Source organism: Piliocolobus tephrosceles, chromosome 7, assembly GCF_002776525.5.
Source record: "Piliocolobus tephrosceles isolate RC106 chromosome 7, ASM277652v3, whole genome shotgun sequence".
Classification (NCBI taxonomy): Eukaryota; Metazoa; Chordata; class Mammalia; order Primates; family Cercopithecidae; genus Piliocolobus; species Piliocolobus tephrosceles.
Window position 1 is genome coordinate 8,256,094 of NC_045440.1, and position 15,600 is coordinate 8,271,693.

The 15,600-nt window shown below is 38.9% G+C and overlaps 1 protein-coding gene across 1 annotated transcript in view; it reads left to right on the plus strand.

The window, feature by feature from the left end:
• Positions 1 to 15,600, plus strand: part of CSMD1 (CUB and Sushi multiple domains 1) — a 2,063,566-nt gene that overhangs the window by 1,871,782 nt on the left and 176,184 nt on the right. Inside the window, exons 42-45 of the mRNA XM_026453909.1 lie at positions 4,211 to 4,399; positions 12,620 to 12,797; positions 13,712 to 13,857; positions 14,632 to 14,712. Of these exons, the coding sequence (XP_026309694.1) occupies positions 4,211 to 4,399; positions 12,620 to 12,797; positions 13,712 to 13,857; positions 14,632 to 14,712 (594 nt within the window). The remainder of the gene's footprint in view (positions 1 to 4,210; positions 4,400 to 12,619; positions 12,798 to 13,711; positions 13,858 to 14,631; positions 14,713 to 15,600) is intronic.

Genomic DNA, 15,600 nt, shown 5'->3' on the forward strand with positions numbered 1-15,600 from the left:
GTTCCACATGGCTGGATGGGGCAGCGGGGGGCTCAGAATCATGGTGGGAGGTGAAAGGCACTTCTTACATGGCGGCGGCAAGAGCAAATGAGAAAGAAGCAAAAGTGGAAACCCCTGATAAAACCATCAGCTCTCATGAGACTTATTCACTATCACAAGAATAGCATGAGATAGATCGGCTCCTATGATGCAGTTACCTCCCCCTGGGTCCTTCTCACATTCACGACATGTGGGAATTCTGGGAGATACAATTCAAGTTGAGATTTGGGTGGGGACACAGCCATACCATGTCAACTGCACATTGCATTTTCACAAAATTGTGAGTTAAAAACATTTTTTCTTTCATAAATTTCATTAATAGCAATTGTGCTTATAAGATTTATTGATCTATAGTACATCCTTATAGAGTGTATCCACTCAGTAGTTCCATGGTATAATGTAGCTTTACCAAAAAGCAGCACTGGAACATTCATTCCTTTTTTTATTTGTAATTACATCTTTTTAAAGTAATATCATTTTTAATTGGCAAATTATAATTGTATACATTTATGGGGTAAAAACATTCATTCTAAAATTCGTAATTTATCCTTGATTTTCTGTGAATAAAGCTTGCAATTTTGAGTTCTAAAGACTACATGTCAAAAGATAGCATTGAGTTAATCAGAATACTCATTTTCAGTAACTATTTTTAATTTCATATTATCAATATATATTAGGTTTATGTAAAGGTAACCGAGGTTTTTGTCATTGAAAGTATGGCAAAAACTGCAATTACATTCACACTAACCTAAAATACAGGTAATTCTCTATAATATTTAGGTGCATTATAAATGTAATAATTTTATTTGAATCTTATGACAGTTTATTAAGTTTTATCACATAAATTACTTGATATTGAGCCTGATCTTGTTAATTAGGCACTACTCCTTTGCATCTGTTTTTTGTTTGTTTGTTTGTTTGTTTGTTTGCTTTTTAAGAGACAGGATCTTGCTCTGTCACCCAGGCTGGAGTGCAGTGGTATGATCATAGCTCACTGCAGTCTTCAACTCCTGGTCTTAAGCAATCCTCCTGCCCCAGCCTCCCTAGTAGCTGGGATCACAGGCATGAGCCACTGCACCCGGCCCTTTACATCTTTAGATAGTAGGTACAAGAGGTGATGTCTGGAGCTCTTAGGGAGCCCCCAAGGCCCTGTAAGTAATGAGCAATATAATCCAGTGGAGTTCTGGGTTTCAGAGGCTGCCCAGTGCTTCCCCCTGGATGAAGTTTCCTCCTCTCCCACTCTGGGAGGAATTTGTCTCACATCGTGTTCTTCCCAGTTCTCGTCCCTGGGGGAGCCAATGCCAGGAATTATCTCAAGATACTTTTGCCACTGTGTGTCCTCTGATCTCGATTTTTCTTGTTCTCAATCATTTTTCTGCTGCTTCTCTGACTCTTGTTCAGAGATATATCATTCCATAAATAAAAATAATTAAAACCAAGGGATGCTGAAAGGTGAAATAAAGGATTTTTTTAACCTGCTGATTATAGTCAGGGCTTAACAATAGGATCCTGTTGTCAACTGCATAGTATACTTATAATATTGAAAATATAAATAAATACACAGAAATGTCTACAATCTGTGGCTATTGAATGATATGACATTTAATTGCTGGCATTTATGAGTCTCTCCCTATTTTTTTTTTTTTTGTTGTTGTTTAGTCATTTGGATTTCTGTAGTGTAAATAATGCTGCAATGAACATCTTTACACATTTACCTTTTTCTTCTTAGAAATCATGCTCATAATAGAGATTTCTGTAAATGTTTTACTAGGTTTAATGTTTTAATTGATTTTTTATGGCTCTATTCCAATGACTTTCCCGAACAGTTGTGGCAAATAATGTTGCCATCATTTAGTTACTCAAATGACTCACTAGTGTTGCATATTGTTATTTATTTATTTGAGATGGAGTCTCACTCTGTTGCCAGGCTGGAGTGCAGTGGCGTGACCTCGGCTCACTGCAACCTTTGCCTCCTGGGCTTAAGAGATTCTCCTGCCTCAGACTCCCAAGTAACTGGGATTACAGGTGCCCATCACCACTCCTGGCTAATTTTTGTATTTTTAATAGAGACGAGGTTTCACCATGTTGGTCAGGCTGGTCTCTATTTCTTGACTTCGTGATCCGCCCACCTTGGTCTCCCAAAATGCTGGGATTACAAGCGTGAGCCACCGAGCCCAGCCTGTATATTGCTATTTTAAAGAGGAAACGATGCCATTTCATTAGTTTATTAAATAGGAAAAAGCTATGGATAATAACGAAACCTCATGGCTCCATGGAATGCTTAATATTTGGCAAATGTTAATGAAGACAAACTCCAAACAGCACTTACATTAATCTTGCGAACGCCAAGGTCACGGTGCAGGCCCGCGTCATACATTGCCTAGTTGCTATCTTCCATATGTTCTCACTTAATCTTTATGGTGATATCCAATCGCTTTAATATAAAACACAGACTGATTCATATTCTGAGCCTTACCTGCCTCTTAAATCTAATCTCTGAGTAAACCCACATCATGCCCTCTGTGTTTCCATCCCCCATCTGGTGGCCCCTCGGCCCTGTCCTGCCTTTTTTCCTGCCCACCTCTACTTTTTCCGGGTCCTGAACACAGAAACAAAAAAGTCTAGAATTCTGGGGAACACCTGTCATAATAATATATTGTTTGATTTTCCAGCGTTTACTTACAAGTTTCAAAGCTACAGGCTCGCTCCAATATTGTCAATGGTTAAGGAATTTATATATAAAATTGAAATTTCCATTTCACTTCATTCTCCACAGGAAAAGTCCCTCTGCAGAAGCTCGAAGCCTTTATTTTATGACTTGATTTTCAGTTGATTGTGAGGACAATGACTGGTGACCTCATGCTCTTTAAAAACTCATTGTGTTGCCTGGCGCTGAGGGTTGATTTCAGCAGAATTACATGACAGGGAGGAGGTTCTCCCTGAACTGGTGCTACACAGTATGGTTTTGCTGCTGTGTTAGGAGCAGGTTCCCAGTCTAATGGGATCTACCTTTATGGATAAAGCTGTGCCTAAACATTCAAAGATGCTAGAGAGGGCTTCTGCTGCTTCGAGTACTCACACCGTCTTCAACAGAGTGGGCGAGAGGAGCCTGCACAATGGCTCATTTAGCTTTAAGATTACAGTATCAGATGACACCTAATTTATGGATTAGTTACTTCTTACTAATTAATGAGTAAATGTTTAAACCACACAGACTGCAGACATTGATTATCTCTTGTCTTACCTAGAGTTTATTCTAGGGAACATAAAAGACTGAATGATAAAGCACAATAAATCATGTTATAAAAAATTGTACTGACAGTAGTTGGCAGCTTAGGGATTATACAGTTTTTTTTTTTTTTTTTAGAAAAAGACTAAAGAGACTGGAATGGATTTTCCTATTATATTTATATTAAACAGTTAGTTAAACAAAACAATGACATATTTCCCAGTCAGGAGTACTTAGACTGGTAGTATATTTCCTGTTTAAAATGGAATTATTAGGTACATGTTCACCCAACATTCTTTGTGGCCCCCTTTTATTATTTGTATTACTTTTTTGGGGCGGGGATGGGAAACAGAGTCTCACTCTGTCGCCTAGGCTGGAGTGCAGTGGCGTGATCTCAGCTCACTGCAAGCTCCGCCTCCCGGGTTCATGCCATTCTCCTGCCTCAGCCTCCCGAGTAGCTGGGACTACAGGTGCCCGCCACACACCTGGCTAACTTTCTGTATTTTTAGTAGAGACTGGGTTCCACCATGTTAGCCAGCGTGGTCTTGATCTCCTGACCTCATGATCCACCCACCTCGGCCTCCCAAAGTGCTGGGATTACAGGCGTGAGCCACCATGCCTGGCCTGTATTACTTTCTTAAATAATTTACATCATATGCCTTTTTTCCATAGTGAAGATTATCAAATTTATTTTTGGTATGTGCTACATTCCTTTTAAAGAACACACTATTTTATGAAATGCATATGGTTATAATTCTACTACTACCAATAACAACTATATTGGACTGGATGGCAACTGACTCCTTAGAAAATATACATTATTAAACTTATATCTAACAACTTCATCTTAATCAGCTACATATGATGACACTCCTCCTTCAAATTCCAGAGTAATTTAACCTCTCAAATATAAGCTTTATTTTGTCTATTTGTTTCTTTCAGCCTTTGAATTACAGAACTGTCCAGATCCACCCCCATTTCAGAATGGGTACATGATCAACTCGGATTACAGTGTGGGGCAATCAATATCTTTCGAGTGTTATCCTGGGTACATTCTAATAGGCCATCCTGTCCTCACCTGTCAGCACGGGATCAACAGAAACTGGAACTACCCTTTTCCAAGATGTGATGGTAAGTTCATCATTTTGCTTGGGGGCAATTTAATGTTTCATGGGCATAATAGCACATTAAATATTAAATGAACATATCCAATAATTTATTAATGTATTCAATAAATATTTGTTGAGAATCTATTATGTTTTACTCTACTTAATATTTAAGGAATATGTCATATACTAGTAAGTTAAAAGTAAAAAAAAACCCTGTTGCCAAGGAAATTATAAGGATAGCAAAATAATAAACACAAGAGGAATGTTATACTCAGCTGCAGGTAAGGAGATGTCACAGGCTTGGCAAGCCATCAGGGAAATCTCCGTGAAGTCAGCAGTGTACAGCTTTACAGTGGTTATATCAAATTGTCGGACCAGCGGGAAAAAGGGTACTTATTAATTTGATCCTTGGTGTTTATTTTTGTTTAGCTTTTATAATAATTATATATTGCTTTTGCATTTCAGAAAAATAAACTCATTTTTGTAGTGGGCCTTGAAAGGTACATAGCAATTTGCTACTTGGAGGTGGAACACTCCAGGTAGAAGAAACAGTGTCAGAAAAAGCGCAGTGTAGATGCAGTCTTAGGAGAAAACAGTAGAGTGGTCTGACAGTGTAGGAGGAGCGGCTCTTGGGAGAGGTTGGAGGCAGGTTCTTGTTCAATGGTGCAGCAGAAGACCTGGTCTCTTTAGCTGTCCTTCCCTGAGCAGGAATCCTGACTTTAATGCTTCTGTGTGCCTGCCTAATTTTTATGATGACTTTGACATTTTTTCAATATCAAATTAAAATAATAGATCCATACGATGTTTAGGAAGAATGCATATGTAATAGAAAATATATTGTAAACCCGATATTCTAACACTATGCATTCAGGGCCTTTGAATGAAAAAATAATGAAATTACCAACTCCGTGAACTTTTGAAATACTAAACACTTCTATCCTGTGGGGAAAAGGGAAAGACATCTGGCCGTGCTTTGATTTCTACTGAAGAAGTAAAAGAAGCACATCAATAGACTTTTTAAATCACAGTTTTTACCCATATTTATCTATTCTATATTATTACAAAAATAACTACAAACACAATTCGGGAGGCCAAGGCAGGCGGATCACGAGGTCAGGAGTTTGAGACCATCCTGGCTAACATGGTGAAACCCCATCTCTACTAAAAATACAAAAAAATTAGCCGGGCGTGGTGGCGGCGCCTGTAGTCCCAGCTACTCGGGAGGCTGAGGCGGGAGAATGGCGGGAACCCGGGAGGCGGAGCTTGCAGTGAGCTGAGATCGCACCACTCACTCCAGCCTGAGGGACAGAGCGAGACTCCGTCTCAAAAAATAAATAAATAAATAAATAAAATAAAAAACTGCAAACAATTCTTTAGTCATATTTTAAAGATATTTTATCTTAATCTAATATTTATTTAATTACATATAAAATAGCACTTAAAATTAATTTTATAAAATAAGGATAGCAGTAACCTATCTGGGCTATTTTTCATTAAAACATTTTTTAAATCTTTAAGTCTACTTTCCATTCTAGAAACTCATATATATGTATAAATTCCTTTGAAATTATCAGGATTGAAACCTCTTCTTATTTGCAAGTTTGGTGTGAAGACTTTGAATTCATATGTAAATGGTAGACGCCCTGGCTTGATATTAAAAAACTACAATTAAGTATCTAATTTAATTTTATTGCTTTCTCAAGCTTAGTTTTTCAATATGGAAATAACTGCTCTGGCTTAGAATTATTTTGTCAGTGTGAAAATAACAAAATCTACCTTTTTTGATAGAATTTAAAGTGATGCCACCTTTCCTAATTCTAACATGGTATGTAACACCATCCAGAATTAGCTAAACTCTGGGTGAGTTTAAAGCCTAAAGCCCTTGAGACTCCCAAAACCAGCCTGAGGCTTCATTCTCTGTTAGAAGAACTCAGAGACATCTCTAAAACTGTCATGCTCGTCATTGTGGTTTTAACAGGGAGGGGATATACCAGTATCTTCCAGGGAAAAGATACGTGTGGCAGAGTCCAGGAGGATGTCTCGCTCTCTCAGAAACCCCATGTGGCCACAGGCAAAAGACCATCACCCTGGTCACCTCCTCGGGTCTGAGTTTTGAGGTTTCTAGTGGGGCTCTGCTTTGTAGGCAGGACTGAGGGATTGAATGTCCAATGGCAGATCTTAGCCTCCAGGTAGACAGCTGTGCCCCACATGCCCCGGCCTAAGCCACATGGTTGGTTTTTCTGGTGTAGCCAGCTCCCACCTGGCATTGCTAGATTGGAGGAATTACATACTCCACAAAGACGCCTCCCAGGAGTGAGCACAAAGGCCAGATCTCTCTGGTCCATGCCAAGTTCTTTACTAAACAAGCATTTGTACTATTATATTTCTATTTTTACCAATACTCATAAACCAAATAAAAAAACTGAAACGCAGGATTCATGTAAAAGTTGATCATAAATACTGAAAGAAATTAGAGGACCTATATAAAGGATTTTCTAAGAACCATCTAATGTGTATTTAGTATCCTTTTCATATTAAAAAAGCTGTTATTTAACACAAAAGGTCCTTTACTTGTGAAAGTTTATATTTCTTAAAGAAGTCATTGTTTCATAAGAATGAGGAGGCTGTTCAGACGCCTATTGGGTACAGTTATATGGCACTTAAGTCTTCCCCAGAGGCAGCAGTAAACATTGCTGACAACCCAGTATCTTCATGTAACATGTATTTTATTAATTGACAGTGGTTTATCATTTCAGATCAATGGTTGCTATATAGGTCAAGTGTACTGAAAAATCATCTTCAAAGGTCTAGCCCTGTAGACTTCAAAAGAACTTCAGAAAAAATGGAGATACTTTAAACAACTTCTCGATGTCTTTATTAAAAATTGACCAGTTTAGATAATTAATAAAATAATTCTAAATCCTAATAATTCTAAATCCTAAGGCATCAGTCTTCACAAGTATATATGAAATCAATTTGTATTTGCATACTGAAAATACATGTTAAGCTACATAAGAATCTATTATGTGAAATTAATACAGTATAAATTGATCTGAAAAACTGTGATCTGAAAGTATGATATCTATGAAAATAAACAAATGAAAGAAAATGTCTCTGAAAATTACCTGAGAAATTCAAGACATTATTTTTCTGTCAGTAACATAATTACACAGAAGTCTCAGTTTAAAAAAAAAAGTTATAGAGGCCGGATACAGTGGCTCACGCCTGTAATCCCAACACTTTGGGAGACCGAGGTGGGTGGATGACTTGAGGTCAGGAGTTTGAGAACAGCCTGGCCAACATGGCAAAGCCCCAACTCTACTAAAAATACAAAAATTAGCCAGGCGTGGTGGCGGGCACCCAGCTGCCTGGGAGGCTGAGTCAGGAGAATCGCTTGAACCCGGAAGGTGGAGGTTGCAGTGAGCCAAGATAGCGCCATTGCACTCCAACCTGGGTGACAAGAGCAAAACTCCATCTCAAAAAAAGAAAAAAAAAAATGGGATTATAATTGTTAAAATATGTTTAAGAAACTGAAATGTTTATGCATAAAAGTATACTTTTAGGTATCAAAAAAATCTTAAACACTATCATAACAAACTTGACTTAAATGCATTAGTGTGTGTATAGTGGGGAACTGCATAGATGGAGATAATTATTAGTGTAAGCAATATGTTGTGAGAGGTATGTTAGCAGCTTCTTTGAATTTGACAGATTTTGTAAGCAGAAAACAATTTTATTACAAAATTGACATGAGAAATGCAACCAGCTAAACAATGTATTATTACATACATACTTTTTGAAATTAAGGCTTACCAAGTTGATTGGTAAATACAGAAAATAATCTTTCCCAGTAATAGAGAATAAAAATAGCTGTAAAGAATGCAACTCTGTCTCTTTATTTTTCTTACCTTCACAAATACAGTTTTTAAAATCTCCATTACCAAAGGACAATTTCCAAGACAGAGTGCATTCTGGCTTCTTATCTGAAAATGCCTCTAAGGAAACCAGAGTAAGAGAAGGAAGAAAAATGATGGCAGAAATAACTCTGGTGCCCTACACGCTAGGGGAGATTAAGCTTTCAGTATCTGGATATATTAAGAGTCAGGATATTTTTATATTAATAAATATTTACATATATATTTATATTTATTATAACATATTTACTATATTTTATATTAATATTTATGCCAAATATATTTATTAGTTTTTTTAATATGGAATTTCTTTCATATTCTTAATGTTTAGGCAAGAAACAACATAATCCTAGAGAAAACCATCTATAAATGATAAGCCTCTTAGCAAACATTCAAGATTTTAAAATTTAAATTATTTTGTTTTTACTTTATTTATTTGAGATGGGGTCTCAGTCTGTTGCCCAGGCTGGAGTGCAGTAGTGCAATCACTGCTCACTGTAGCATTGACCTGCCAGGCCCAAACAGTCCTCCCACTTCAGCCTCCCAAGTAGCTGGAACTATAGGCATGTGCTCCCATGCATGACTAATTAAAAAAATATATATATTGTTGTTGTCTTTATAGATGGGATCCCCCTGTATTGCCCAGACTAGTCGCGAACTCCTGGGCTCAAATGATCCTCCTGCCTCAGCCTACCAAAGTGCTGGAATTATAGCTATGAGCCACAACAGCCAGCCTGTTTTAATTTTAATTTGATGTAACATAACTTAATATGCCCTATCCATCTCTCTTCACAGAACGTCACATTGCATAAAGAGAGGAAAAGGTTGCACAATAAAGAGATGTTTCCTTGTACCTCCGCCCTCCTTTGCCAATGTGTGCCAGCCCACCAGTTGATTTTCTGGTATCTTCTAGCTCTGGCTTCACACCTGAGCAGGAGTCAGTCACATATACCCATCACTTTTGTGTGTTAACCACCAAAAGTCCCCCTTTCCCACTTCTCAGGGATGTCAATTAACGAAGGGAAGCCTCGGTATTTGAGGCAATGGTAGAGAGTGGTGCTGTGGGGGAGGTCAGTGGCACCAGGGTACCTGGGCAAGTTTGCCATTGGGCATGACATTCAAGTTAGACATCACCGCCATCACTCTGAACACAGCGACTGCTAGCTCTAGAATTGGATCAAAATACGCTGCTTTGTTAACTTTATGTGCTTATTCTCTAGAAAAATACATGAGCAAATAGCTTCAGCAATTCCCTCCTTCACTGCCTTGCGCAGCAATGCTCTCTCCCACGTGAACATCCGGGTATTCATGAGCACGGAAATGCGTGCGCGTCTCTTTACTCCATGGCTCCCGAGAGTGGAGGGAGTGTGGCCTCTCCATCTCTTTCAGTTGCTGATGCCATGGTCAGCTGCTTGTCTTCCTGGTCAGGCTTGGACCAGAGTCTCCCAGGCAGACAGGTGAGGAGCTGGGAGGTACCTGCTGTGCTCCACGCAGAGCTTCCTCCTTCATCTCACTCCAGACTCCACTTTGAACCCCGCCTCCAGGGAAAGGAAGGCAGGGGGGATGCGCTTCCTGCCGAGACACGCACACTTCCTGCAGAGGCAGATCACAGGCCCGCGTCTCTGCGGAGCTCAGTGAGACGCCACCACTTGGGGAAATGCAAGCATGCCTTTGATGCCACTACAGGGAGGATAAAGACTTTCTGGAACTAGATAAAGATCAGGCCAGGGAAAAGGAGAGGGGAAATTTTGACTCCAGTTTTTTTTAGGGTCTTCTTGTTTTCATCTCTAGACTACCCAGTGGAAGGGCAACAGGATTTTGCTTTGAGAGAATTTTGTGTGCTCACGGATAGAGTATTATTATCTTATGTGATGATGAGCGTCTCTTCTTTTCCTTCACAGCACTTGCACCCGTTGAATTTTAAATGTCTGTAGTGTTTGCTTAGTCTCTCTCTTCATCACTGTTCAGTAAGCTTTTTACAAAGGCAGCAACAGGGTCTCCATGGTTCACTGTGGCATCTCCAGCCCCAAGCACCCTTTCTGGTACATAATCCACTCTCAGTAGATACTTGTTGAGTGAGTGATTGAAAAGATTTGTTATTTGGATTTCATAGATAAATCATGGCAAGAATCACTGACTTGCTCAATGTCATAGAGCTATTCAGTGGCATAAAGAATATTGGAATCAGGAATGTGTTCTACCAAGAAAATCACCACCTCATTTCTTTTACCCTTTAAGAGGTGGGAATGATGGCTTTTTGTTTTGTTTTCCCAACAGGAAGGGTGCTACTATCTATAATGTGGTTAGATAACTTCAAGATTCAACTAGAAGGGAAACCTTAGCATTGTAAGTCCACATTAAATTAATAGCATGGAGTCACTCGTAAAGGGTTTCAGCCTAATTGGTTTCATGAGTTTACTATTAGAGTGCTTTCTGGTTATTCTCTAATTCATCAATTCATCAATTTGTTTATCATGATCCGAGCTAGACAATAGGGACTGATGAAAGGAAGTAGCGGCTGGGGTGGGAGGAGGAGACGCAGACCCTGTCTCCTAGAGGCTGACAGTCTCGTGGGAGCTGTGTGGTCTATGAGCAGATACTGGACCTCTAAAGCCAGAGCAACCAGGAAAGACTTTAAGGAGGCAGTGACAAGGCGTTGAGTTTCAAAGGAAGAGACAAATTTGCCTTGGCAGAAAATAGAAGAAAGGCATGTGAACACTACCTCGACGTCTGGAGGGAGGAAAAGTGCACTGCCAATAGGAGACCAAAGTAGCTTGTTATGGGGACAGCATGGTTTATAGTCCCATTATTATTATTATTAATTATTATTAGAGACAGAGACTGTCTCTGTCACCCAGGCTGGAGTGCAATGGCACAATCTTGGCTTACTGCAACCTCCACCTCCCAGATTGAAGCAATTCTCCTGCCTCAGCCCCCCAAGTACCTGGGATTACAGGTGTGCACCACCACGCCCAGCTAATTTTCGTATTTTTAGTAGCGTTGGGGTTTCACCATGTTAGCCAGGCTTGTCTTGAACTCCTGACCTAAGGTGATCCACCCACCTCAGTCTCCCAAAATGCTGGGATTACAGGAGTGAGCCACCGTGCCTGGCGTGTGGTCCCATGTTACAGATGACAAGCATCAGGAGTGTCCCAGACCCTGACCTCATAGAATTTACAGAAATGGAGGCTCCCAGGGGTAATTTGCTTCTCCAGCTTACAATCCAGGTTTGTGTGACTCCAAACTTCACTTAGTAATAATGATGCTGTGAAACTTCTAAAATAGTCTCTACATATAGTCCTTTCTTCTGATGAAAGGATCCAAATCTCCAGCCAAGTTCAATCCAATGTTCTTTTCAAATCAATACACATCTGCGCAGTTCAGCAATGTATCATATCCTACCTCACGGTATATTCTCACTTGTTATTAAACTTTTCTTTTGTTTATCTGTTTGTGTATTTGGGACTTTTTCCTCCACCTAAATTCTATACCATCTGTGGCAGCCCTTCAAGGTTCAAGAGAGGAGAGTTGTGAACACTCATCTCACACCTCTTAGCTGTTGGTTTGATTTCAAGGTTCAAAGTTTTATGACTTTGATGCACTGTGTTTGAATTAAAGACTATATTTCAGGTTATTCCATTAGTACTTGGACATGTCGTTTTCCATAAATAAAATAACTACCATTAAAACAATAAATATACATTTCTTAACAAAAATGAAAATAAATTGGGTATTGTGGTAGTTCTTCAAGTTGTTGAACACTTGTAAAAACTGGAAATGCTTCCATAAAACATCACTTACATAATCTTACATTACATTATCTTACTTCTTCGGGTATATATCTGAAGAAGTAAGATAAGTAAAGAATTGATAATGTTTTTGTTTTAAGGCAAATAGACTTAGATAAAACTGTTTCAGATGGCTTATAAATAGGGTCTAGCAGTGTGAGTTAGAAAAAGCAGTTACATATTTATGAATACTTTCCCCATAATTCACTGTGCTGGACACTCGAATGGGTTATCAGCGGGTCACAGGTGATAACTAAGGATTTTATTTGAGTCATAGAAGAATAAATTTGTCCTAAAGGAATTTTGAAGATATGGAGAATATATTAAATAAAACTGAGATAATTTAGCTTAGATATACAATTCTTCTAAGTTCTTCAAATATTAGGGGAGTAATTTTGACAAAATGGTCATTCAGAAATATTTCTCACTTATTTCCCTTCAGGAAAAATGTTGGCTAAGGTACTTTGGAGTCAAATATTTAGCTTTCTACTTTCTAAAATCAGCTGTATGGCGTTTGTTTTTTCTTGGCTTCCTTCGCAGCCCCTTGTGGGTACAACGTGACTTCTCAGAATGGCACCATCTACTCCCCTGGCTTTCCTGATGAGTATCCGATCCTGAAGGACTGCATTTGGCTCATTACCGTGCCTCCCGGGCATGGAGTTTACATCAACTTCACCCTGTTACAGACGGAAGCTGTGAACGATTACATTGCTGTTTGGTATGAGAACCTCTCAAGTCAAAATATGTGTAATCATGATAAACAATTCTGACTTAGCATACATATGCCATTTATATACAGGGCACATATTTAGAATAAACTTTGTAGATACTAGAGAAGAAATTCACCAACGAAATCCAGAGATATAGTGAATCAATTTCACATAGTACATGTGGGTTTTGCTGCATGGTAGAAATAGGCAGAATTATGTCTGTGTGTCTGTATCTGTGTGTGTGTGTAGAGGATGTGTGTTTGTGGGTATGTGTGGGGTGTATCTGTGTGTGATGTGTGTCTCTATGGGTGTGTATGTGTGGTGTGTGTGGCTTGTATATGTCTGTGTGTGGCTTATATGTGTGTTTGTGTGTGTGGTGTCTGTGTGTGTGTGTGCATGTTGTGTGTGGTGTGGCTGCACTCTTGTCGGAGCCCACAGTGGAAGCAGGAGCAGAAGCCAGTGGCCAGGGCAAGTAGAAGCAGAAGACCATGCTGACCAGGCTGGTCTCGAACTCCTGACCTCAGGTGATCTGTCCACCTTGTCCTCCCAAAATGCTGGGATTCAAGGTGAGAGCCACCATGACTGGCCAGTTTTACCTCTTTCTGGTAAAAGAAAGAGTGCTTACAAAACTCCCTATATGCTTGATGAAACAATGACAAAAATCACGCAACATGGATGAGGAAAGGCGTGCTGCTGTTGACATTTGACCAGTGCCGAGCGCCTGCTGAACTATGAAAGACAGAGACTGGAGGGTTCCTCAACTTTGTGGAAATTCAACATCTTGATGTTTACAAACACAGTATCCAGAGAATGGATATGTTTTATTGCTTTTATAAAAAAAATTAATTCATTAGCCAAAGTTTCCATTAATCTCACTCAGAAGTAAATATACTTAGACGGCCGCCTCTTTCTGTCTTTCTAGGGATGGTCCCGATCAGAACTCACCCCAGCTGGGAGTTTTCAGTGGCAACACAGCCCTCGAAACAGCATATAGTTCCACCAACCAAGTCTTGCTCAAGTTCCACAGCGACTTTTCAAATGGAGGCTTCTTTGTCCTCAATTTCCACGGTCAGTTGATTTTCACTCCGGTAATTAAGACTGAGAATTCCATGTGGTGTTTCCTGCTGAAGTTTCTTGACTCAGCCGAGGGCATATATGATTCTCTTGCATTGGAGGCCACTGTTTCCTGTGGTCCTTTTTTTGTTTAATGATATCTTTATTATTTCACATCATAATAAGCTTGGATTTATTCTAAGATACATGTATCCTAAGTGAAGCTCTGAGATGAAGACCCTTGAAAGAGATTTGATACCTTTTATAGATTTACTCATCCCTGTCTCAAGATAAGATGTTATAGCAAATGTCATGTAACTATAAATGGTGTGAAAGCAAACCTCCAATAATCCTGGGAATGCACTCTAACTGGTATGCAGGACATCTATCAATCAATCGCTTATCTCTCACGAACACTGCCACCCACAGAATTCCTTGGGACAAGGAACAGGGCAGATGTTAGCAAATCTAAACATGGACAGGGAGTCAGGTTGACTGTTGAGTCATTCTTCCTGCAGAATTCCAAACATCTGTAAAGTGTGTTTATTTAAATGCTATACTTTAAAAAATAATTGTACACTTTTTTCCTTGGGCTTTAACTATTTTTTGGCATTAAATAATAATATGAACATTTGAAGCTTGGGAATTTTATAAAACTATGATTCATGACTATAGACATTTCAGTCAGCATACTTAAGCATTATAACAACTGTCAAGTGAATTTTTGTAATAGTTGTGTTTATTCAGCGAGTGTAATTGCAATTATTATTCTTTCCATTAATCATTTAGCATTTCAGCTCAAGAAATGTCAACCTCCCCCAGCGGTTCCACAGGCAGAAATGCTTACTGAGGATGATGATTTTGAAATAGGTAATATTTTCTTTGTTACAATACCATGAACTCAACATGACATTTTTTTACACCCACTTCTCATTGTAATCATTACTCAGACAAGTTAATGAGTAATTTGTCAGAGAAACAAAAATGAAAACAAAAAGCAAACTATCCTTAAAGTATTGCTGAGAACTTATGCAGAGGTCATGTATCAAATAGAAAATGTCTGTCCTTCTTCATTACCATGATTTTTTTTTTCTTTTGCCATTTGAATTTTGATGTCAGTTTGAACATTTTTTTCCTCTACAACATTTGCTAATCGTATTTGCTAGACAGACATGGGCAGATATCTGCATTTGGTTAGGGGGATGCATTCATGCACTTGAGAAAAATCTTAATCATGTGGCTAAAAGGATGATTACATAACATTGACATTTCCTTGAAACTGGGATATAATAAGAGAAAATATTGAGTGATATTTAGGATTTCTGCTTTATCATTTTATTTTAATGATCTAATTTATTAAATACTCTTCTGGTCATACTGAGAAGGCAGTGATGGCATATGTTTATAGTATAATTATTGTAACCCAGGATTTTTCAGCCCCAATTATAAAACTCTCCCCTGTGTTTCAGACCGCTGGTCAAACCATGTGACCTGATTTCTGCTGTCCTCACCCTGGCTTACTTAATTGGAACATTGTGCTAAGTAGGCCAAGGTCAGAGATGAGTCTCCATGGATGCTGTAAAGCCATTCGATTCTACAATCTTGCTTAAACCATAGCATCTGTTTTCCTTTATTTTTATTTTTATTTTTATTTTTCTGTCTGCAGTCACTGGGGAAGGGGAACCAACATGAATGCATCAGTCAAGGAAGAAAAGCTGGCCCATCATTTCAGTACTAATATCAGCTAAGCTTAATAGA